General features: G+C 38.1%; 1 protein-coding gene across 3 annotated transcripts in view; it reads right to left on the bottom strand.

Moving 5' to 3' along the window:
• Gcn5 (Gcn5 acetyltransferase) overlaps positions 1-17,232 on the bottom strand; it is an 82,507-nt gene extending 65,275 nt beyond the window's left edge. Inside the window, exons 1-2 of one of the 3 annotated variants that reach the window (XM_067788295.1) lie at positions 17,093-17,232; positions 15,610-17,029 (exon numbers count right to left, since the gene is read on the bottom strand). In XM_067788295.1, coding sequence (XP_067644396.1) covers positions 15,610-16,835 — 1,226 coding nt within the window. In that variant the 5' untranslated portion in view covers positions 16,836-17,029; positions 17,093-17,232. Of the gene's footprint in view, positions 1-15,609 lie in introns of all 3 variants that reach the window. The other 2 variants (XM_067788294.1, XM_067788293.1) reach the window with 2 other exon arrangements.
• Positions 17,233-26,942: the final 9,710 nt, after the last annotated feature.

Raw genomic sequence — 26,942 nt, forward strand, 5'->3', positions numbered from 1 at the left:
TTCTTGTATAATTTTCCTCACGACTTCCCGCTTCGCCAGTGGAACACTACGTGGAGCTTGACGTATCGGCCTCGCGTCTCCAGTGTCAATTTGATGTTTCACAACATTGGTGCGGCCTTGTTTGGAACCATCCTGGTCAAATATGTTTGCGTACTTTAGGAGCAGTTGCTTTGCCTTACTCTGATAATCTTCCTCTAGCCCCTTGGTCCATGCCGTGATGTCATTTGAAAGATCAGTATTACTAGATGAAACGTGTTCCTGGAGCTGTTCACAGTTAATAATTACTTCAGCCTCTTGGCATCTTCCCAAAATAGCTCCTTTGGTCAGTTTGAGTGGTGACTTGAACTCATTGAGTACTCTTACCGGAATACGTCCATCTTGTTTTGTCATAGCCAGGGGTTTTCCTACAAGTATGTTCGGTGCTGATTTGTTTGCTGCTTCGACAACCCACAATTTGTTTGTCCCACAATCTCCATCAACCTTTGCCCAGATGACTGCTTCGGATTTTGGTGGTATTTGGTGACTCTCTTCCACCAGCACTCGTTTACTGATGTAGCCTCTCTCGTAGCCGAAATTAAGTGGTACATCCATGTTCTTATATCGCATCGTCCTGCTTTACATGTCGATCTTGATGCACTGGTCGATTAAGAAGTCCACTCCAATTATGATTTCATCAACAATATCTGCCACTATAAAATTTTGTACTACCGAGACGTTCCCAATTGCGACTTCACATGATACTTCTCCTAGAACCGTGCTGTCTTCTCCAGTGGCTGTACGCAATCTTGCTCCATGCAATGGTCTTATTTTCTTGTTGACTAAATCCACTCGAATAATGGAATGGGATGTACCCGTATCTACAGTAGTAAACGTTCCTTTCCATCCACATGTCCTCCGACAGTAAGATTGCTTGACCTTCTTCCAATTTGTGAGATAGAGATTATGGGGCATTCAATTGAGGGAGCCAGCTGTCGCCCCTTGCGGCTGACTTGCTTTAGTTTAACGATTGAGTGGATTTTGATATTTGCTTATCTCCTTCAGCTCTGCGTTTACGGCCACCCACATTGCTGGAACTGTTAGGATTGGTACTGCAATAACGTGCAATGTGCCCTGGCTTTCCACATTTAAAGCATTTGACGGCACCATCGTTTTTCTGCTGCGTTCCTTTTAATGCTTCCACAATTGTGTCTACCCAGTCTGGCCTTTCCACTTCCACGCGATGAGCTTTGTATGTGGGCTTACTCAAAAGTGACGCTGTTTCCTGAGTCAGCGCATGGGATACCGTTTCTGCAAATGTTGGCTTTGGGTTTACTTATGTGGCTCGCTTCGTTTCGACGTGCCGTATGCCATTTATAAAGCTCTGAATTTTTACCCTTTAGGTGTATTCCACGGGTGCGTCGGCATTCGCCAAATGTGCAAGCCTTTCGACATCTGACGCAAACTCCTGCAAAGTCTCATTAGCTTTTTGGTAGCGGTTTTGCAACTCTATTTGGTGTATCTGCTTCCTGTGTTCGCTTCCGTATCGCCGTTCTACAGCAGCCATCAATGCGTCATAACTGTTCCGTTCGTACTCTGGAATAGTTTGTAAGATTTCGGCAGCTGGTCCTTTCAATGCTACGAAGAGTGCAGCAACTTTATCTTCAGCATTCCAGTTGTTCACTGCTGCGGTCTTCTCAAATTGTAGCTTAAAGACCGCAGCAGTGAACAACTGGAATGCTGAAGATAAAGTTGCTGCACTCTTCGTAGCATTCCAGTTGCTCACTGCTGCGGTCTTCTCAAATTGTAGCTTAAAGACCTGGAAAGGAACAGAACCGTCAAAAGATGGTGTTTTACCTTTGGATTGCTTGCTGAAACAGCTGGGCGATTTAATTGCAACTGCTCCATACGACCCTTCAAATCATCGACTTCTGCTTGAAATTGAGCGATTTTTGCATCCTGCGCTTCCAGTTTTGATGATACCCTTGCTTCCTGTTCTGACAGTTGCGAAGATATGCGAGATTCTTGTGCTTTCAACTGCTCAGCCATATATGTCTTCTGTTCTTCTAACTGTGTTTCCATCTTAGATGTTATGCGTGTCTCCTGCGATTCCAGTTGAGATGCAATACTTGTCTTCTGTTCTTCCAGTTGAGTTTCCATCTTGGATGTAATACGGTTCTCCTGGGATTCCAGTTGAGATGCCAGTTGAGATGTTATTTCTGTCTTTTGCGATTCCAGTTGGGATGACATTTGCGACGACATTTCTTAAATGCGTGCCTCCTGTTCTTCCAGTTGGGATGATATTTGCGACGACATTGATGTTACTGTCGATGTTTGTGCAGATATTGCAGCCAATATCGTGTTCAAGTCTGTGCTGGTAACTGTCTGCGATGTTTCGTTTTTCTCTTCAATTTTTGTTGTTGTTTCGTCGCCATCAAGATGAAAGACATATTCTTCCACGTTAATTCCTTCTGCTTCCATTGCCTCTCTTGGTCTTGCCTGAAATTCGAGTTTATTGCCGGTTGTATTCAATCCACGGGCTTCCTTTTCAGTTGCTGGATCCTTAATTCACTTAACTTCGCCATGTCCTCGTTGTGCTCTGCAACTTTGCAATTTATTCAACAATTCCTCTTCTGACACCAATTGTAACGAATTTACTTGCAAATCCTCTTATTTGCCCTTTTGCTAAGTTCGTATCACTAAACTGTAGAATAAATAACTCCAATATTGAATAATGGAAAATGGCCTTTATTAAAATACTTCACAATAACACTTATACTTTGCAACTAGCTGGCTTAATAACCAAACTGATAGCTTAAATGAAACTGACTTTCAAAATAATACTGCTATGGCTCGCTAGATAGCGTCTTAATCGAAACTGCTTGATAGCTCAAATCAAACTGAATTCCAGCGCCTCTACATTTGCTGCCTTTTATACTCTCTGATTTCAACGTTCGCATCTTCTAGGCGCTTCCAGAATCTACTAGTTGCCATCAGCTCTCAAACTTCTCAGCTGTAACTACAATTGCACGATTTTATAGCTTCTCTCATTGCATACTTTCAGGAGTATCTCAGATATATACATGTGTTTGTGCATTGATTCTCCGCTGCTCGAATACGTACATGGTACATATGTGTAGACGCAATTATTGTTTCGTTTATGTAGATACATAATGATTGATCTATGGATGTGCATGATATCACTGTTTAGCATCGGCTTAGAGATAGCAGCACCCCTTAGTTTTGCTAATATTCGTAACAGTTTGTTTGTCCAGACGTTTGTCTTTCTGACTCAATCACGCAAGAACGGCTGGACGGATTTGGATGGAATTAGGCACACATATAGCCAATAGTCTAGAAGGATCTACTAGCTATATTTTTTTGAAAAGGGGGGAGGTCCCCGCCCCCTAAGAACAGTTATAATTTCATTATTGTGTTTTTTCGTCTTTGTGACTGAATCACACCAGAACGGCTACACGGATTTTGATGAAATTTGGGACGGAGACAATAGTATACTGGCGAAATTTTTTCGAAAATGGAATCCCCCCGTCCCACGACCCCTTCGAATAATTACTTTTTAACAATTTTTACACATTATAACTTTACGTATATTGACCTTCACCAATATTACAAACTCAATGGGTCAAATAAGTCAAGGGCTTACAAATTGAGCAGAGACACCCTCCGCCCTCCCCCCCCTTCTCACCACTCTGGTGTAAAATTTATAAATTGTTATAACTCAATATAAATTTTCTCCCAAATCAATAGTTTTTGGTATCTGGCACATACAGATCGAAATCTACACAACTTGGAAAAACGATCATTGGTCATCTCCTTCTCCTCCCGCCATCCGCCCTCTTTCAATTGTTTTTATTAGCACGCTTTTATTAGCCTTACCTGTATGTTTCTTTGTAATACTATTTTCACACAGACGGCTTATTGAATAATAAAGGCAGTTTTCTACATTAAGACGCTTATTGAGCTCAATCTTCCCTACAAAATTCGAATCTATAATTATTTCATTAGTAGCTAATCGAATGCCTAATGAAGTCAAAAGCAAAATGCAACTCTGTTGGCCGCGTTCCGCTTCTTAGTTTTTGGTGTGTTCAGTGCTTAAAAATGTCATTTGTCAAAGTAAATGTCATTGTCTGCATGGCGGAACGATACAAGGTGGCCGCATCGAACAGCTGCTTATAACCTTTTTTATTTGATTTGATACATCAACTACCGGGGCAGTACGATTTTGACATTTGTCCATCGAATTTACAAGTACATGGAATTTTTTTTTGTTTGTAGGTATGTCACCATGCTGCCACCTTGTATCGTTTCGCCATGATTGTCTGTCATATAGCATTGTCATTTAATTCGCTTGACATTTCATCCTTCATACTAATCGAGCAGTTACTTCTGTGTGAAAGCAAAAAATTTACGATTTCATTAGAAGGTGAAATGAGATCATTAAGTTTCTGTGTGAAAACAGTATAACTCTTAACTCGCTCCAACGCGCCTGCTGCCTTATTAATATGATTTTATAATTAGCTTCGCCTTATTTGTGTTCCCGAGGGTCATATCGGGACCCTTCCGGGATCATTTCTGGACGGTTTTCGGGATCCGTCTGGGATCCCGCCAGGGTCATTTCGGGACTTTTTTGGGACTATTTCGGGATCATTTTGGGACCCTTCCGGGATCATTTCTTTATAGTTTTCGGGATCCGTCTGGGATCCCGTCGGGGTTATTTTGGAACATTTTCGGGACTATTCCGGATCATTCGGGACTATTCACCGGGGTCATTTCGGGCCTTTTCGGGACTATTAGGGGATCATTTGAGGACCTTTCCAGTATCATTTCTGGATAGTTCTCGGGATCCGTGCGGGACTCCGACGGGGTCATTTCGAGACTATTTCGGGATCATTTGGGGTACCTACCGGCATCAGTTCTGGATGCTTTCCGGTATCCGTCCTGGATCCCGTCGGGGTCATTTCGGGACTATTTCGGGATCATTTGGGGTACCTTCCGACATCATTTCTAGAGGGTTTTCGGGATCCGTCGGGGATCCCTTCAGGGTAATTTCGGGACTATTAGGTGATCATTCAGAACCCTTCCGGCATCATTTCTGGATAGTTTTCGGGATCCGTCCTGAATCCCCACGGGTCATTTCGGGACTATTTCGGGATCATTTGGGGTACCTACCGGCATTATTTCTGAATGGTTTTCGGTATCCGTCCGGGATCCCGTCGGGTCATTTCGGGACTTTTTCGGGATCATTTGGGGTCCCTTCCGGCATCATTTCTGGATGGTTTTCGGGATCCACCCGCGAACCCGTAGGGGTAATTTCGGGACTTTTTCGGGATCATTTGGGGTCCCTTCCGGCATCATTTCTGGATTAGTGTTCGGGATTCGTCCGGGATCCGTCGGGGTCATTTCAGGACTTTTTCGGGATCATATGGGGTACCTTCCGGCATCATTTCTAGATGGTTTTCGGGATCCGTCCGGGATCCCGTCGGGGTCGTTTCGAGACTTTTTCGCGATTAATACGGGATCATTTGGGGACCCTTTCGCCATCATTTCTGGATGGTTTTCGGGATCCGTCCGGGATCCCGTCAGGGTCATTTCGTGACTATTTGGGGATCATTTGGGAACCTTTGCGGCATCATTGCTGGATAGTTTCCGGGATCCGTCGGGGACCCCTTCAGGGTAATTTCCGGACTATTAGGGGATCATTTGAGAACCTTTCCGTCATCAATTCTGGATAGTTTTCGGGATCCGTCCTGGGTCCCGACGAGGTCATTTCGGGATCATTTGGGATACCCACCGGCATAATTTCTGAATGGTTTTCGGTATCCGTCCGGGATCACGTCGGGATCATTTCGGGACTTTTTCGGATCATTTGGGGTCCTTCCGGCATCATTTCTGGATGGTTTTCTGGATCCGTCCGGGATGTCGTCGGCGTCATTTCACGACTTTTTCGGGATCATTTGGGGTCCATTCCTACATCATTTCTGGACGGTTTTCGGGATCCGTAAGAGATCCCGTCGGGGTAATTTCGGGACTATTTCGGGATCATTTGGTGTACCTTCCGGCATCAATTCTAGATGGTTTTCGGGATCCGTCCGGTATCCCGTCAGGGTAATTTCCGGACTAATAGGGAATCATTTGAGAACCTTTCCGGCATCAATTCTGGATAGTATTCGGGATCCGTCCTGGGTCCCGACGAGGTCATTTCGGGACTATTTCGGGATCATTTGGGGTACCCACCGGCATAATTTCTGAATGGTTTTCGGTATCCGTCCGGGATCCCATCGGGATCATTTCGGGACTTTTTCGGGATCATTTGGGGTCCTTCGGGCATCATTTCTGGATGGTTTTCGGGATCCGTCCGGGATGTCGTCGGCGTCATTTCACGATTTTTTCGGGATCATTTGGGGTCCATTCCTACATCATTTCTGGATGGTTTTCGGGATCCGTAAGAGATCCCGTCGGGGAAATTTCGGGACTATTTCGGGATCATTTGGTGTATCTTCCGGCATCAATTCTAAATGGTTTTCGGGATCCGTCCGGGATCCCGTCGGGTTCATTTCGGGACTTTTTCTCAACTAATACGGGATCATTTGGGGACCCTATCGGCATCATTTCTGGATGGTTTTCGTGATTCGTCCGGGATCCCGTCAGGGTCATTTTGGGACTATTAGGGGATCATTTGAGGACCTTTCCTGCATCATATCTGGATGGTTTTCGGTATCCGTCCGGGATCTCGTCGGGGTCATTTCGGGACTCTTTCGGGATCATTTGTGGTCCCTTCCGGCATCATTTCTGGATGCTTTTTGGGATCCGTCCGGGATCCTGTCAGCGTCATTTCGGGAATATTTCGGGATCATATGGCGCACCTACCGGCATCATTTCTGGATGGTTTTCGGGATCCGTGCGGGATCCCGTCAGGGTCATTTGGGTACTTCTTCAGGATCATTTAAGGATGGTTTTCAGGACTCGTCCGGGATCCCGTCAGGGCAATTTCTGGAATTTGCATACTATTTCGGGATAATTTTTATACCCTTCCAAGATCATTCCTGGACGGATTTCGGGATCAGTCCGGGATCCCATTAGGGTCATTTAGGGATCCGTTTAAGATCCCGTCAGGGTCATTTCGGAACTTCTTCGAGCCTATTTCGGGATCATTTCTGGATGGTTTTCGGGATCCGTCGGGGTCATTTCGGTCTTTTTCGGGGCTAATACGGGATCATTTGGGGACCCTTCCGGCATCAATTCTGGATGTATTTCGGGATCTGTACGGGAACCCATTAGGCTAATTCCGGGACTATTTCGGGATCATTTGGGGACCCTTTAGAGGCCATTTCATGAATTTTTCTGTATTATTTCGGGATCATTTGGGGACCCTTCCGAGGTCATTTCTGGATCCGTCCGGGAAGCCGTATGAGTCATTTCGAAATTTTTTGTTACTTTTTCGGGATAGTTTTGGGACCCTTCCGGGGTCATTTCTGGATTCGTGCGGGATCCCATCGGGGTCATTTCCGGATTATTTCGGGATCATTCGGACTTTTTCGGGACTAGTTCGGGATCATTTTGGTACCCTTCAGGGATCATTTCTATGTGGTTCTCTGGATAAGTCTAGAATCGTGTCGTTGTCATTTCGGGTTTTTTGGGACTATTCCGGGAACTTTTGGAGACCCTTCCGGGGCATTTCTGTATGGTTTTAGGGATCCGTCCGCGATAGCGTCGGGGTCATTTCGTGCCTTTTTCTGGATAATTTCGGGATCATTTGGGAATCCTATCAGGTTATCAACTCATTTAGTTCTTTTTTTTTACTCAATTACAAAAATAAAATGCATTAGACAGAAAAAAATTTTAAACATAAAACTTGATAAGCAGGCTAACGTTAATAGCCCATATATTTCAATTTCTCCTTGCGGACATTTTTTACAAAGTTTTTCTCTAAAGTTATATTTTGCGTCAATAAACCAATCCAATTATCATGTTTCATCACTTTTTTCGTATTTGGTATAGAATTATGACATTTTTTTCATTTTTCGTAATTTTCGATATCGAAAAAGTGGGCGTGGTCAAAGTCGGATTTCGGCCGTTTTTTATACCAATACAAAGTGAGTTCAGATAAGTACGTGAACTGAGTTTAGTAAAGATATGTCGATTTTTGCTGAAGTTATCGTGTTAATGGCCGAGCGCAAGGACAGACGGTCCACTGTGTATAAAAACTGGGCGTGGCTTCAATCGATTTGGCTATTATTCACAGAAAACAGTTATCGTCCTAGAATCTAAGCCCCTACCAAATTTCATAAGGATTGGTAAATTTTTGTTCGACTTATGGCATTAAAAGTATCCTAGACAAATTAAATGAAAAATGGGGGAGCCACGCCCATTTTGAAATTTTCTTTTATTTTTGTATTTTGCTGGAGTTGAATGTTGACATAATTTACTTATATACTGTAAAGATATTAACTTTTTTTTTAAATTTGATTTAAAAAAAAAAAATTTTTTTAAAGTGGGCGTCGTCGCTCTCCGATTTTGCTAATTTTTATTAAGCATACATATAGTAATAGGAGTAATGTTCCTGCCAAATTGCATCATGATATCTTCAACGACTGCCAAATTACAGCTTGCAAAACTTCTAAATTACCTTCTTTTAAAAGTGGGCGTTGCCACGCCCGTTGCCCAAAAGTTTACTAATTTTCTATTCTGCGTCATAAGCTCAACTCACCTACCAATTTTCATCGTTTTATCCGTCTTTGGTAATGAATTATCGCACTTTTTCGGTTTTTCGATATCGAAAAAGTGGGCGTGGTTATAGTCCGATATCGTTCATTTTAAATACCGAGTGCCCAGGAACCTACATACCAAATTTCATCAAGATGCCTCAAAATTTACTCAAGTTATCGTGTTAATGGACAGACGGACGGACGGGCGGACATGGCTAAATCAATTTTTTTTTGGATACTGATGATTTTGATATATGGAAGTCTATATCAATCTCGATTCCTTCATACCTGTACAACCAACCGTTATCCAATCAATTTCCGCTGCTTCTAGTTCCATAGTTATGTATTTCATGATTAAAATGTATTCTACCGTTCAGATAATTCGGTGTTATTCCTAATTTCATATGATGTATAAATTTCAATGTAAAATAATATATCGACTGTTTTACACTGAGCCAGTTTAACATACATATTTAGCATTGTAGTTTTTGGTGTTCTAAGCGAACATTTTAAAATTAATCGCATTTCCTTGTTTTGTTGTATCTGCAGTTTTTTTATTTGTGTGTCATTTGCTAATAGTAGGATTGTTGGACAATAAATAAAGTGCGGTTCAATAATTGATCGATACACTAATATTTTGTGTCGTTGACTAATATATTTACAAGTTCTGTACATAAAACCAATTTTTTTCGCAATTTTGTTTTCTAAATAACTTATGTGTTCTCCAAATCTAAGGTTTTTGTCGGTCAAGACTCCTAGGTACTTGATCTTGTCTACTTGCTGAATTTCAACGTTTCTTATATTCAGAGTAATATTGCTTAGGTTATTGGCACCCATAATGCTTTGTATTTTGCAAAATATCATACATTTGGTTTTATCCACATTCACTTTCAACGTTCTATGGCATAGCCATTTGTAAAGGGAGTCTAAGTCTTCTTGCATTTTCGATACCGCAAAGCCCGTATTTCTTTCACTGATGGTTATCAATGCATCATCCGCAAATAGTCGAATATTGCAATTTTGCACGCATTCTTTAATATCGTTAATATATATTGTAAGCAATAGCGGTGCTAATACTGAACCTTGCGGTAGCCCAATATTTACATCAGCAACCGGTGAAACTGCACTTCCAATTATCGTCTTCTGTTTTCTATTCCTCAAATAGCTTCTGAACCATTCCAAAGCTTTTCCTCTTATCCCATTATTAAACATAACATTCAGCAGTTCCTCTCTGTCCACAGTTTCAAAAGCACGTTTTAAGTCTAAAAAGACAGATCACAACTTTCTTGTCAGTTATATCCTCTTTCCATTCCGCAATAACCATATTCAGTGCTGTTTCACAAGAATGGCTCTTCCTAAACCCAGATTGTTCTGGTATAATAATTTGGTAATTATCTAGATATGCCACTAATTGATTTTTAACCACCGTTTCCATAATTTTTTCATCTGCGGGTAGCGTATTAATTGGGCGCAATTCCTCCGGCCTTACCGTATTTTTGACTTTTTCCACAGGGATTATAGTTGATACTTTCCAGCAATTTGGAACAATGCTACTGTTTATTGATTCGTTTATTATATCTTTGTAGAAGTGAGCAATGTAAACCATGGCATCTTTAAATACCCCCTCCGACAAAAGCTTTTTTCCACCATATTTGTTTCTAAAAGATTTAGTAATGTTAATTATATCATCTAACTCTACGTCGGTGAATTGAAAAGTTTCAATTGCATTATTTACACTTGTTTCTGCCGCATTCGGAATTATTTCAATGCTATCATTAATTTCAGCTATGCTCTGTACAAAAAATGTATTTAGGGCATTGGCTATATCGTATTCCTTCTCAAGGCATTCACCGTCAACTACTATTTTGCTAACGACCTTTTTGTCATCGGTGAGCTCAGCAAGATCTTTTAAAGACTTCCACATCCGCTTCATGTCTCCTTCCTTATCGAGCACTTTATCTTCCATGTATTTCTTCTTTTTATACATAACAGTTTTTTTATATATTTTTTTAACGCCATTATAATCCTCCCAGTTGCCAGTATTTCTAGCAGTATTATAGGACTCAAGTTTTCTTTTGTGCAGTTCCCGTAGCTCACGGTCATACCACTTATTCCTCAGTTGTGTTTGGATCCTCTTCTCATACGTCAGTGCTTGCATAGCTCCAGTTAAAATATTGGTTAGGATCTCAGTTCTACTATCTACTCCTACACGAGACACAGAGCTAAAGTCGCATGTTCGCAGCAGATTTAAAAGATTTTCTGCACTATAGTACTCCCAGCTGGTGACAGTAGCAACTTTTCTCATTTTGCAATATTTAGCTGTTGGTACTTTGAAATGTATTGTTTCATGATCGGAAATTCTATATTCACTTACATGTTCAGTTTTAACTTGCTCATTATTGCTGAACAATAAGTATATTTTCGTAGAAGAGTGATCAGTTATTCTTGTGTTGAAATTTATCCTTTGTGCAAATAAACTTATAAGCTTGTTTGAGTATGCTGATGATATATTCATATTAATATTAAAATCTCCAACTATTATAATGTTGTCATTTTCCCTGAGGTGTTCATTGATGACATTGTTTAAGTATGTCATGAAGTCAGCATCACTGCCATTTGGTGAGTGATAGAGTACACCAATTTGCCATTTTAACCCACATTTTTTAATTTTTACGATAATGCACCACACATTCCTGTCAATAGCTTTATTACACACTATGCTATATTGTAAATTTTCATGTACATACATTAGAACACCACCTGTATGTCTACTGTGGGAATCGCAGCGGATGAATTTATATGTGGAAATGCATAGCTCAGAATCCATGATTATATCTGTTGTACGTGTTTCCGCGCATAAAACAATGCTGGGTTTTTTTTATTTCAATAAGATGTTCCAGCTCTAGCTTATTTGCTGTAATACTATTAAAATATATACAGTCCAAGTTGAGCACTTTGTTACGCAGGTTTGTATTAGTTTTTGACTTGTGTTTTGTGGTTCCAAATTCCCTCATTGGTTGCTAATAGCCGATCTTCCTCTTCCTTTCCATGAGCTTTTATTGATACACAGGACACATTCTGTCCATGGAATCGTGATTTTCGTCTAGTCCCAAATTTAATTCTTTATTTGCCCTGATGCAGTTAATGCATTTATTTATTGCTTCTTTATTGCATACGACATATTTATGCTCACCCAAGCACTTTCTGCATACCTCTTTTGCTTTGCAGTCACTGGCTTTGTGATTGAAGCGGGAGTCATAGGTCCCGTATGTCGTATCTCTGTAGTCGTATCCCTAACCTAATCAGCTGTTTATCGTTACGAGGGTAAACCAAAAACCAATTGGTTGGCTACGATACGGTTACGACCTAAGCGGCACCAATAATCGATTGCATTGATTCCCATAAAGTTGGTCGAATCAGCTGTTATAAGGTTACCGATAAAGCACCAATGTCTGCAGCTTGAAGCCTTTCCATTTGAAATAACACAATACTTGCACTGCATCATATACTCTGCACCGCTCCCAGCCTACATTAAGCCTTTCTCCGGCTAGTATATTCATAAAAACTTCAACCTCCACTTCAAGTACGGCATTATAGTAAATTTTCTCATTTTTTTTTAACTTCATACTGCTTGACAATTTTTATATCTGCTTCGGATACACAATTATTTTGACGTTTAATTCTCTGGGTAAGCTCTCATCATTATCATTCTTGAAATTTATACCAGTTACAATAACGGTTGGTTTCACTTTCATAGGAATCTTCACATTGTAATTATTTCCGAGGCTGTTCTCAATAGCATTTTTTATTTTCTCACGATCATGGTCATTTGCACTTTCTACAATCACTACACCGCTTTGTCTTGCTACTATATTTGTAATTTGTAGCTCCTTTGGATCGACTTTCAAGTTTAGATCATTTTTGGGTTTTTCAGCACCTTGCTTTGTATTTGGCTTAACTATTAATTATTTCTGATCTCTTGCAACGCTTTTGTTACAGCTGCATACGATGCCTTGGCTTCAACATTGCCGTTTCTCTTTATTTCTGTGCATATTTTTTTATTTTCATTACTAATTGTTTCAATCATTTTCTTATTGCCATTTTTATTGCTTTTTAACTCTTCGCATACTTGCTCACTGCTTCGCTTGAAGCCTTCTGCTATTTCGCGGATTTTGTTTACTTCTTTCACACTTCTTTCGCAAGACTCTTGAGCATACTGCACACAGTCAGCACACATAAACCTAAGCATCTCACATTCTTCAAGTTTGGTGACGCTGTATTGATCCAAGCCTGAGCATTTTGTTGTTAAGTGGTAATATTTACCACACATCCCTTCACACCGAATTTTGTCGCTTCTCCTCGTATATTACTTTTGCACTTGTCACATTTTTTCTCCATTCTTCTTTCCACATATACAAAATTTATTATAAAAGTAGTTTACAATGTTTTTGCATCAAATAACTGCAGAACATTTATGTCCGCTAATTGTAGTTGAATTTTAGAGTTTTTATGTATATTAGGTCTAGCGCTACGAGTACTGTTCTATGGTGGGGCTTCTGATTTAAACCACAATTTATCTGTGTGCTAATGGCACGGTGGTGGTGCTATGGAGTTTTCTAAAGCCATGCTGATGACAGGCTAGCTGCAAATTTGCTTTGAAGTGGGGGAGCAAAATGTCTTCAAGCGTCTTGGCTACTGGCGATAGGAGAGATATCGGGCGATATGACTCCCCTATGTTAGCTGGTTTCCCTTTCACGGGACACACGGACAAGAGTATGACCGTCCTAAAGAGATTCTTTTCCGGCAGATGCAGCAAAACCATTTCTCAGGACCGGGGTCAGGAGACGGACCCGGATTGGGTTCGATACTTTCCGGAGCAAGAGAATATGGAGAAGTCCCGCTGCAAGGTGCTGCTGGGAGGATGACAATTTGTGGGAGGGATGCAACAAATTAAATGGGTTTACACTGAAATGACAGTCCTTGGTCGGGAAAAATCCCGAGTCGCTCCGGTACATAGAACCGACTGCCTTGGGAAGCTAGAGAATATGACTCGTCCCCAGTCGCTCCAGTTTCTTTTTTCGCAGAACTAGCTTAGTAGGAGGGAAGGATTTTTGTGCTAAGAAGCTGGTTTTTACTATCATGTTTATACTATCAATTCCGCGAAAGTTTCTGGAACAATTTTAAATGTATTCAGAGGATCTATCGTGACGATATTCCTATTAACGCGTTCAGTGGCCTTTCATGGTCGTCCACTTTGATAACGTGTGAATAAAGTTACCTATTCAATATATTTCGTCCAGACTCTCCTTAGGGATAATTCATTAAAATGTTCTCAGCTGACGCTTTACATATTTTGCGTGATTTGTTCTTTTTAGAAAATTATGTATATAAATTTTATTTCAAGGTTAAATTTATTACTTATATGAAATATAGTTGATTTTACGAAAACTGCTAGGGACTTTCTAACTTTCTTGCCTGAAAATACCAAATAATGAGTTAAGGAATTATCGATATTAACCACAATAACTAAACAGTTTCGTTACGCGCTGTAGTGACTGTAGTTACGCCGTAACAGGGAAAACAGTTTCAACGGCTTTTTTACCGTAAGTCTATATGGTTATATTTAAGTACCTATTTTGAATGAAGCATTATAGTAGTGCTGTCCAATAATTCGCTGCTTATGCTCCCTTTTATGTAGTGTTAAATGCATGGGAATGTCGCATAAAGAACCCAGACTTACCCATATTTATAAGTAAAAAAAAATTTAAAATTAATACTTAGCCCGAGCTTTTCCCAGTTGAATTTTAAGAAGGGTCCAAATATTAACAAACTTAGCTAGATTTCAAAAAAGGTCTTTACAATCTAGTTTATGCATACTTTCTAGAATTTAATTGACAGTTTACGCCATTTCTAATCGTGTTTAAAAATCGTAGTTTTATTTTATTGCAGTTACCTCCAATGACTCAAACATAAATTGTTAATGTTATCGTTATACCAACAATGACAGCCAATTTCGTTTAAATACTTATCATCAAAAGATAAGTACACGAATAAACGAAAAGTATACGACTTTGTTTGACGTCTCATTCATGAATCATTATTGATGGATTATATCAAAAAAATATTTTTGCCACATCACGTGGAAAAATAACAGGACACTTTTGATGACCTCGACGATTTATTTCGCAAAAACTCATTATTCACGGTACCGATATCGAAGTCGTCTAAATAATCTGGACTTTGATACAGAGTTGGAGGTATTGTTGGAAGACTTTTTGAAGATGAAGCTTCATCAGTGTCACTACGAAACTTAACGATTTCGGATTCATGTAAACATACATTTTTGTTTGATGTTTTTATTGTCTCCTCAGTATTCGAAAGCCCAGGCAAAAAATCATTATCAATATTCGTTGCTTTTGAAATTCGGCTTGAAATTTGCACATGGAACAACTAAAGACCCTTCTGAATTAAAAAAAAAATGTCTTAGTACCCCCAAATAGCGGGCCACCTGAGAAACACATTTTTGTTTGATGTTTTTATTGTCTCCTCAGGCCCAGGCAAAAAAACATTATCAATATTCGTTGCTTTTGAAATTCGGCTTAAAATTTGCACATGGAACAACTAAAAACTCTCCTGAATTAAAAAAAAAATGTCTTAGTACCTCTAATTTGCGGCCCCCTGAGAAACTCCGGGCCCGGGGGGAATTCCCACATTCCTCCTCCCCTATCGTCGGGCCTGATGGGAGTCCAGAATAAAGGTCGATATTGTTTTTGGAACAGTTTTCGACTCCAATTTTGTTTTTTTTAAGCATAGATATCAAACGAAAAGTGCTAATGGTGGCTCGAAAATGGTGTTAGTTTAAAATTATGTATTTTTGCTATCACCTACTAAAATTGCTAGTGCTTACCCACAAGTTCTGTCAATGCCTTCCTTTTTGGCTCGTTTATGCGCTGGTTCGCCAGTTCCAGTTCGTTTGCTATTCGCTGAACTTCCTGTGTTCGCTTCTTGTTGCCGTTTGCGTTGTTGTATTATAAATGCTGTGGATGGTCGAAATCCTTGATCCCAAATAGGTGAATCGTCTTTTAATATCTCCGCTTTGAGTGCATCCAAAAATTTTGGCATTTGTGTTATAATTGAGCGTTTATCCGCAGGAAAACGATCCCGTTCTGACGAACATTTATTTCTCAATTGTTCAGCCATGTATTTGAAAATGGTGCGAAGCAAAGTTCTTCCAAATACTAGCGATGTCTCAAAATGTCGCAATGAATTACAGAAAGCAGGTACGTGACAAAATACAAGCCAACGGGTATAATTAATTTTATATGTTGATGCATCTTCATGCGTTAGGCCGGTGCGACGCATAGATGGTGGCTCAAAGTTATAATGATTTAAAAAATTCAAAAAAGTCTTTGCCACCTCAGTCATTGTTTGTAATTCAGTCTGACTTAAATGATTATATTTGTAGAAAACGAATGATGAGACAGCCTTAGCAATGCAGGGTGACTCGAATGGTGGATCACCAAGTGGACCACGAATAACAGCTTGTTGACGTGTCAGTACACATTGACGCAGAAGACGAAATAGATATAGATATACTTTTTTGGTATCTTCATCTTCGACGCGCTGCATTGACATGAATAAGTTTTCCATATCGATTATAGCCCCAAGTAGATCATTCATTTGTGATCCGGAAATGCCATCAAGGTGAGCAATATGATTTTGGAGAGCATGTCTACAGCTTCGACATTCTTCACTAAACTCTGGACAATACGATGAAGATTCAACATCGCGATGGCGATTTTCCTGTGGTGTCTTCCAACCAGTACAACGACAACCTTCGCTTTGGCATGCAGAGTACATGGATAATTTGGCCAACTTTTGTGGAACAGGCAAGTTGAAAACTTTTTGTTTACGTAGTTGAATACGTTGCAAGCTGTTTTGGCGAGTACCTTCAGGTGGGCCGCCACCTCCATTATTTCCATTTGTATTATGATTAGTTGAAGCAGTGGAATTTCCTGATCCGGAAGATTGCTGATTGGTTGCTATGGTGGAATTACCGCCGCCACCACCGTTGGTACTACCACCACCATCAGTTGCATCTTCTTTTAATGTAATTAATGCACCCCCGGACATAGCGATTGGTTAAAACCAGTTGTGCATTCACTATAGTTGAAGCTTTTCGCGAATATGGCTGTGTGGTAAATTTGGCAAAATGCAATTTCACAATTCTAATGTCAACAAAGCCAAAAGGCAGATATGTCGAGCTTGGAGAAAATACGCTTTCCCAATTATTTATAATTCACCAACACCAATTGCTCTGCTCTGAACTATTAAAACGCAATGATTATAAGTCTTTAGTATAATTTTCAGGCCTTTACCTTTTAACTTACAGATTTACACGAAAAGCCTACAAAAATAATTTTTTTTCGGCACATTCACACGCGAAAGAAAGCATTGTGAATCAAACTAACAGCGTTATTATGTATAACGCAACGCGACGCGAAAAGTCACTTTCACCCAAGTGAAACCAAATTCGTATCATATAAGTGCATTCATTCACTTAGGTGACTCTCCGTGACTATCGGTGACTGTAGGTGATTGTCTTACGTTTTTTCGTATTATATAGCGACGCAAAGTGTTACGGACACTCATTTTTGCTGTCAAAATCCCTACAAGGATACTGACTATCATATGACTATCATCTGATTGTCAGCAATGTCAACCTAACGATCTGCGCCTCATACAAACTTTCTATCACAAACTTAAGGGGACTTGCGCAAATGTGATGTAAACAACTGTGTACGTGTGAGTTTTCGTCTCCTTCTTATACACCAACATGGCCTACTGATTAAGTATATAGCCGTACTGCTCACTCTCATTCATTTTCCTGGATCAGTGCTGACACTCTAACTATCAAAAAGTGTCATAAATGATAGTTTACTGTAGATATCAGGTTTGACTGTTATACTATCATAAATGACCATTATTATATTCCGCCAAAAATGAAACAATGCTTTTTGCTTTTTATTTACTTTATTTCATTACGTTTTTAATTTTGTACGTGATAAAAGCATACGTATTTCTTATTTGTTTAAAATAAATAGTTTTATAAGAATTCGAGTTCAGAATGTTTAATTTAAATTCAGAAAATAACAAAACAACAGAAGAGCGCTTTCCTCATTTTTTAATATTATTTTCGATTTTTTTTTTCTTTTGGCATGGAGCTTTGAAATGCTCTCTTTTTCATTTTTTAAACTTATTTTTTATATGGTTTTCGTCGGTTGAAAATGGCGGAATTTAAAAAATAACAAAACAACCGTGATAATCATTTGATTGTCATATGACAGTCAGTAGTGACAGCATGATTAAATCGGATAAACTGTTCTCGCATACATAAAATTCCGTTGAGAATTATGTATCTGTCTCACATGCATAATGGTATCTGCTGTATGTTCTTTTGTTCTGTACCAGGTGTCCGAAGCTTTCCCAGTTTGAGTCCTTTTTCATGATTATAGGCTGTCGTTGGGTACATGCGGACATGCGTGAGCGAACAAAGGAACATACATAAATTTGAGTATCAATGTTTACGTCATCGCAGGATCAGCATTGTCAATTACAAGTGTGAGTGTATTAGTAAAACTATCAGCGTTTCTTGTAGGGATATTCACTTGCTTCTGGGTCGCGTTTGAGGTATTCACTTGGGTGAATATTTGCTTGTTATGTTCAAAAACTTGAAAAAGCAACATAAGTATCGCTATCGGTATGTACAAACTAACAGCAATTGCAGGTAGAACTGCTACCCTGCTAGCTGTTGTTGTTGTTGTGTATGCCAAACTCCTTTCGCCGCAAAAAGGGTCCTCAGTGATATCCTTAAAAAGGCGTGGGACCTCTATGCCAGAAATTGCCCTGCGAACCGCGTTCTTAAAGTTAAATAGCCCGAACTCGCAGAAAAGGAAAGCAGAAGGGAGGCGCGAGTCACTCTAGCTCAACTTCAATCTGGATATCTGTTACATGTTAAACTCTTACTTATCCAGAATCAACCCCGACATACAACTTGAAGGAACATTGAAGCAATTTTATAATGAAATCTTGAAACAAAATTTAGAAATTTTGTTTGTCGGCAAAAACTTTAGCTTTTATATCCCACTCAGCATTAAGTGATTAAATTTTGAATTTCCCTACATAACAATACAATTTGACCACTCTCTCTGACTAAATAATGAGTTATCATACTATTGAACAAAGGATATAATATAATCAAATGCGAATACTTTTGATGAAATCATTTTTGAATTCCTTTGATGATTAAATTTTAATATTTCATAAATATCAACAAAAAGAATAATCAAATATGCTTACCTTTGATGATCAAAAACTGAATATAGTCAATCACATTTTGGGATCATATTTGAATCAAATGTGGTTACTTTAGGTGATCAAAAATTTATAATCATTTTTAATTCAGCTTTCTGAATCTTTTCTGACTATATTTGTTGACTGAATAATGAATTTTATACTTGTAAAAATTTTACTTTTCATTGAAAATTTTATTTTTTTTTCACATACACAAATTTTTTCAATCATGAAGCTCAGAAAAAATATATAAAAATATTATTATTTATACAAAAGATATTCTTCCAAACGAGAAATAATGTAAATGCTGCTCGTGACCGAAGACTTCCCCAACCATTTCTCCACCTTCGGCTTCCCAGAAAATACATAATGGTTGGACAATACAAAGATTGTGAACAATTTGAACCCCAGGTAAGTGAAACTCTCTTGACATACCTGGATACGGCTTCCACATCCCGTATCGTATCGTATTTCAAGATGTTGAGGATAATAGCTGATGGTGGATGTTGTAGTAGCAGGTGTACATACATACATATATCTATTAAGTTTTTTGCGAGTTACCTGTGGTGCAAATAGTTCACTTCCGTGTGCTTTCTTCCCCTGATGAAATAAGATTATAATTTAGTATCTTATTTTGAATGAGATATGAGGAATAAATGCATTATAAACGCATTCAAAAATCATTCTAAAATCTCAACCAAACCGATTGAAATATGTTCACGAATGTGATTAGAAAATGACGGTGATAAGTAGTCAAATATTATTCTAAAACAATTAGGGCTCAATTTTACAATGATATCAAATATGAATAAAAAGCGTTTCGAAATATGAATAATAAATGATTATTTAAGCATAATAAAATTTAGGGTACATTTTTCTCCCGACGATACATTAATTTTCGAACAGAATATGCTTTTAAATTTTAACGTTTTTAATCATCTTGGGGTATTTAAATAAGATATTTAAATATTTTTTGATCAAAATTTAAAAAAAATGCTGGCGGGGATATTCCTAATAAGTCTCTAAGTAATATAGAAATATCTTCGAAGAGACTCCGAAAAGCAGTCTAGAAATAGCCCCGAAATAATCTCGAACACAATCTCGAACTGGACTAATTAGTCCCGAATTTATTCGGAAAATAATCCCGAAAGAGTCCCGAATTGATGCGAATATGATATATCGTAGTGGTCTACAAATAGCACCAAAAGGACCCCGAAATAAACTGGAGAAAGACGTGAAATGATTCGCAAATAGCCTCAAAATAGTTCCGAAATTATATCGATATGATCACGAAATTATTCTGTAAGTAATCCGAGAACTGTCTCCATTTTCAAAATAATAATTTATCCCTTTCACGTTTATAACTAAGTGCTGCGCTGTACAAACGTTCTGAACACTAAAATTGCGTCCTCTATACATAAATGAACTACTTTACTTGAAAATCCCTAAATAGATATCTTACAGGTCGAAGAAGTTGGGTTCCCTCTTCGGAAGGGGCTTTCCGTCTTTTTTTATTTCGTAATTTACCTCGCCAAAGCTCGTGAGGCCCTATTCAGTAACTATGAGTTTTGAAATGTACATTTTTTTCATACAAATTATATGAAGAAAAAGTGTACATTTTAAAACTCACAGTTACTGAATAGGGCCCCTGGTGCCCTATGCTTCAAGACATGTTATAAGTTTCGCCGTATATCCGTCGTTTTTCATTTTACACCATTCTTACCACAACCTAAACGTTTCTTCCCTGCACTCTTTTCTAACAACTTTTATGTGCTTTTAATCCATCTGCTGTTTTCTTTCCCATAACCTTCTTTCCAGCAATAATAGGTCGATGGAGACTGTTCCATTTACTTTTACGGCTGGTCCTGATACAGTGCGATAAGCGGTTACTTTCAGAACTGCTGGTCGGTGTACAGCTATTAGAAGCTTAAAAGGATCGTAGCCGCAGTTCAGAGCCGTACAGTAACGTAGATAGGGTTATGTCCATCAGCAGTTTCCATTTTCCTTGTGTTGGTCCTCCGATGTTTGTCATCAGCCAGATTAAGAACTGTTAGTCGGGAGTCTAACCTAATCCTAGATAGTTGAGTACCTTCTTTGATGTCATATTTCCGTAGAAGGTTTAAAAGCTACTTGTGGCATATATTTTTTGTTGGGAGTATCAACTCTGTTATTTTCGGCTACAAGCTGGACCCCACGCGAGTCGAGCCTCTCTTTTGTGTGTATAATGACTAGATTGGCTTTATGCGTACTTCTTGTGTATTTCGTTCATCACGCATTTCAAGATTGAAAATTTTATCGCAACTGGCATTCCGCAAGTCAGGACCAAGAATTGATCCCTGTGCTACTCCACATATGACTTTTATGGTACGCTCACCTTTTGAGATTTCATATATAAGGATGAGATGACTAGAAGAGCTGTTTCAGGTTTGCTTTTAAATAAATAATAAAATTATGGGCCCTTCGTGTGGAAAGAATTTGTCAAAAATCAATAAGAATTTTGAGAGACTTTTATGCTATAAGAAGCTTTTTATGTCTGAAATATATTCCGAGTGTTTGCCAAACCCATAGTGTACCTATACCAAGTGTGTTCACTAAGCGATAAACGTCAAAACTACAAACAGCCTCGCTCACCTGATGGAAATCTCAGGTCTAGAGTCGCATTTTTATTCTCAACGACAACATTTTTGACTACCAATCGTATGGACTTTTTCAATTTTTCAATCATTCGGAGCATTCGGTAATGGTATCCATTTTGAATTCGCTGTCATTCCGAATCCAGCGAGTGCCTGTCAGAATGCTTGACAGATAAGTCAACACACTTGTACTTGTACCAGAGAGGATAGATAGAATAAGAGACGTCATTTCAATTTTTATTTGTAATGTACCTGATTGGCGGGTATTAGAAAATTGCCTTCTGCACATTTTTAAGAAGTTTATGTTAATATATATTGTAATTGTTGGAAAGAGGATGAATTGCTTAATTAATACGATCCTTTAAAACTATCAAAAATACCTCATGAAAATGGGTAGAAGCAATTTAAAATTACCCTTCAAATGGGACATTACAAATAAATTTCGCAAAAAGCATGAAATGACGTCTCTTATTCTATCTATCCTCTCTTCTTGTACACTATGATTAGGGCAGGTGCTGGATAATTTTATTTGCTTACGTGTGTGTGTTAATAAATATTTACAACAGCTGCAATATTTCCAGCTCGTTAAAACAATGTTATTCCGAAAAAAATGCACTGCAAAGTTTTCCGAAATAACAAAAGTAATAAGTGGCTATACTGGCTACGCATTGGGCTTGACAGTCTCAGTGAATACGTAAGGCGACAAACGCGAATACGTAAGAAGTTATAAAATACGAATTCTGGGTGAATGTGAATGTGAGTGAATGCGACGCAAACATTCACGGTGACATACATAATACGGACCTAAATGTGATATTTTCGCACACGTGAAATGTGATAGGCAGATGTCGCCGCTGTTTTTCATTTTACTCATAAGGCGAAGGCTAAGCAGCGCCATCTATTTTTGAAAAAGTAGGTATATTAAAGGCCGCGTTGCCAACCTAAAAAGAAGTAATTAACAAATTATCTGGCTCACAAATTGAACCAGGGGGCCTACTCTGTATTGCGATGCGAAAGAAAAAATACGCGAAATCGCAAAATCGGTACTCTGTATCTTGACATTCGCATGTATATTTTGACTTTCGCATTCACATTTTGCCCATTCGCAATTTTTCTCCCTTTTCGCATTGCCGGCACTCTGTAAAGCGAAAGCGAATGTCAAACAGCATTCATTTTCGCATTTTTCTTGCTACAAGTAATAGGCATTCGCATTGTTCAAATATGTAAGTATTAATTGACGATTTTATAAATTGATATCTTTATATTCATTTAAAAATATATAGGACAACTCAAAAAACAAAACAACCACAAAAGCAACAATTTGTAATCCTAATGGACTTAAAATACATAAATAAATAACAAATCGAAACCACTTTTTTATAAAGCATTTCTATTTAAAATCATGTCATTTTTTATTTGTTCTCTGATACAACTAGCAATATTTCCCATTCTATGATTTTCCACATATTTATCACGTTCACTTCTTCCAGTTCAATTTCTGAACTGTGAGGATTTCTTCATTTAAATCAATCCTTTCTTCATTTAAATCGTTCCATAATGCTACAGAATCCTTTTTTTAATTTGTTCAACAAAAATTAATCGTTTGTCGAAATTGTAATCGCCTTGTTTCTTTTGTTCTCTTTCTTTGAGTTTGGTCAGTGATGCATACTCAAGCAAAAAATTTGCGAAAAATAAAAAAGCGACATTGTTAGCGATGCGATAGCGCTACAGAGTTCCAATTACCTTTCGCATCGCAATTTATTTTCGCATCGCACTGCCTTTCGCATCGCAATACAGAGTAGGCCCCCAGATAGTGCGATGCGAAAATAAATTGCGATGCGAAAGGTAATTGGAACTCTGTAGCGCTATCGCATCGCTAACAATGTCGCTTTTTTATTTTTCGCTAATTTTTTGCTTGAGTATGCATCACTGACCAAACTCAAAGAAAGAGAACAAAAGAAACAAGGCGATTACAATTTCGACAAACGATTAATTTTTGTTGAACAAATTAAAAAAAGGATTCTGTAGCATTATGGAACGATTTAAATGAAGAAAGGATTGATTTAAATGAAGAAATCCTCACAGTTCAGAAATTGAACTGGAAGAAGTGAACGTGATAAATATGTGGAAAATCATAGAATGGGAAATATTGCTAGTTGTATCAGAGAACAAATAAAAAATGACATGATTTTAAATAGAAATGCTTTATAAAAAAGTGGTTTCGATTTGTTATTTATTTATGTATTTTAAGTCCATTAGGATTACAAATTGTTGCTTTTGTGGTTGTTTTGTTTTTTGAGTTGTCCTATATATTTTTAAATGAATATAAAGATATCAATTTATAAAATCATCAATTAATACTTACATATTTGAACAATGCGAATGCCTATTACTTGTAGCAAGAAAAATGCGAAAATGAATGCTGTTTGACATTCGCTTTCGCTTTACAGAGTGCCGGCAATGCGAAAAGGAAGAAAAATTGCGAATGGGCAAAATGTGAATGCGAAAGTCAAAATATACATGCGAATGTCAAGATACAGAGTACCGATTTTGCGATTTCGCGTATTTTTTCTTTCACATCGCAATACAGAGTAGGCCCCCTGGATTTATCTGGCTCAAATCGTTGTTGTTGCATTTACATGCAAATTATTTAGCTGAGTCAGGATCATGGTTCAATTATGTACAGGTTGGCTCATCTCATCAGCTGATTTTATTTATGTCATTGCATGGTCGAAGGGATTGTCAAAAGGAGATGGCAAACTCAAAATGAAACCAACACATTGGCAACATTTTACTTACACATACAAAAACTGCTAAGTTTTATGTTTCCATTCCATACCATTCGCACCAACACCAATACACAGATTTTGACAATTTGAACAGACATATTTTGTTGCTTTACAGATGAGCCAACCTGTATATAGTTGAACCATGGTCAGGATTTTGCCACTGGCCAGTTGACAGCTATCACACTTAATTTCATTCACAATGAAAGAAAGAATGAATAAATGTGGCACTACCAGATGAAAATAATACATGAATGCATTCTTGTGAAATCACACGTTGTTTGATAGCAAAGTACTCGATAAATCTGGCATAGTAATTTATCGTGTATTCAAATCAAGGTCAAACCTTAGTGCCAAAAAACATCAAAAAGTCTCTATTAAGTTATTAAAATATGGGCTTTGACCGTGCTATAGTAAAAATTGTGAATTGTGAAGTGAAAGGTGTTATGCGCCAAAATAATTTAGATCCCATACCGACTTTGAATCAGTACTGATCTAATTTTGTGTGAACTAATAATGAAGCAACTGACAATAATACTTTGAACTTCGAAGTTCTACCACCATTGATCTCGTTAATAGAGTATTTGGGGCCAAGTTTTTCCGTGCGGGTTTAAACTACGATTGCGAGTTGACAACAGTAAATCCACCCTGCAAAAATTGTTGGATTACGTGTTCCATTTTCTTCATGTTGGAGTACCTAACAATACTCCCATTGTAAATTTTACCAAGTAGCGCAACTAACAGCTGATCGGTGAAAATTCGCACATTCACACGAACAGTTCTCGACTCAGTTTCAAAACAAAACTTTAGATTATTTAACTCAAATTTTAAAGTGAGATAATCTTTACGAATTTATGTACATAGAATATATAAGGCGTTTTTGTTGTTATTAAAACAGTAGTTTTATTTTTATTAAAGCTTTTATCAATTTTTTTTTTAATTTTCAAAAAACTCCGAACACCATTCCTTCATTTTATGACATTCGACTGCCTAGTCCACTGCCTTCCACTCTATTCGCAACATAACCTCTGTTTAAGTTGCCAAACTATATAGTAAACAATGAATACTCCTTTGCAATGCGTTTGCGGACCACCATCAGCCGATCATTGCTCGTTTTTTAACGACCGTGATCACAACACGATGACGATCGAACAGAGTTGCCAAAAGTAAAATATTGCATACAAATAACTGATAATAAAATTTTACTTTGGCAACTCTGATAAAATGCAACAGCGCACTGGTTTTATGTATACATACTATAGTAAAGAGAAATATTAGTTTCTTTATTCACGCAAATGCTAAAAACATAAGAATATTCGTAGTATAAAATATAAAAGTTGTATTGCCCCTCTTCATTTACTTTCATTTTAAATTAAATTCACTCCGATAATTCTTTCCGACAACACAATTCCTCTTTAGTACTTTGGCATATGATCCTCTGTGGGTGCTCCATGGAGTACTACAGTGAAAGTACTTTGGAAAGTACTCTCACGTATGTACTCTATGGAATACTCACAAACAAAGCGAGAGTTGGATCACCTACCCCTCTCCTAGGACATCGCAATGTTAATTGGAGCACATTTTTTGTATGAATACAGATTAGATTTGGAGTAATCCTATACTCCCAAAGGAGTATTCCTTACATTATTTATAGAGTACTCGCGTTTTTTGAAGGGCATAATCAACCATTATAAAGGGCTAATTAAACTTCCTTAACCCTAACGCCATAGTCGTAACCATACCTGCATCCATAAGCATCTCCAATGTGATCGATTAATGGTGCCTTAACCTAAAAATCGTGGAAATTTCATAAAAAAAAAAACGCAAAAAATTACAAACATGTTCCGCAAAAAATAAGTCTCTTAGTCATAACGTATCCAAAACAATGAATAAAATCTACAAAATGTTATTAAATTCACAAACTCAAATACTTTTAGGTTATGGATATGGCGAGATACCAAAAACCAATTGGTTGACTATGGTTTGGTTATGGCGTTAGCATTATGGTATGGTACCATTAATCGATTACATTGATTTCCATAAAGGCTCCATTACTGATACTTAGCATAGACTTGACTTGGCTTGCGAACTGTCACTTACAGTTCTGTTAAATGAACATTGCATGTTACTGATTACTCAAAACTTAACTTGACTTAGAAGTCTGTTGAATTTTGATTTTCTATGTAAGTTCTAAGTGACGTTTACATTTTGAGATGCCATTTGTTTGATACCATTTCATTTTGACATTTTGTCATACAAATTGACATTTATTTAAAAATAAATTTCAACGCTGATTATGATGCCAGATTTTATGCGCCAAGTGGAGTATAATCGTGGCTAAGTTGCCAAGTTTACGCCAAGTCAAGTCAAGTCTATGCTAAGTATCAGTAATGGGGGCTTAAGGTAGGTTCGATCAGCTGTTTTATCTGGTTATAGCTTTATGGTTATAAATCACCATTAATTCGCCC

Source organism: Eurosta solidaginis, chromosome 5 (assembly GCF_040869045.1).
Source record: "Eurosta solidaginis isolate ZX-2024a chromosome 5, ASM4086904v1, whole genome shotgun sequence".
Taxonomy (NCBI): domain Eukaryota; kingdom Metazoa; phylum Arthropoda; class Insecta; order Diptera; family Tephritidae; genus Eurosta; species Eurosta solidaginis.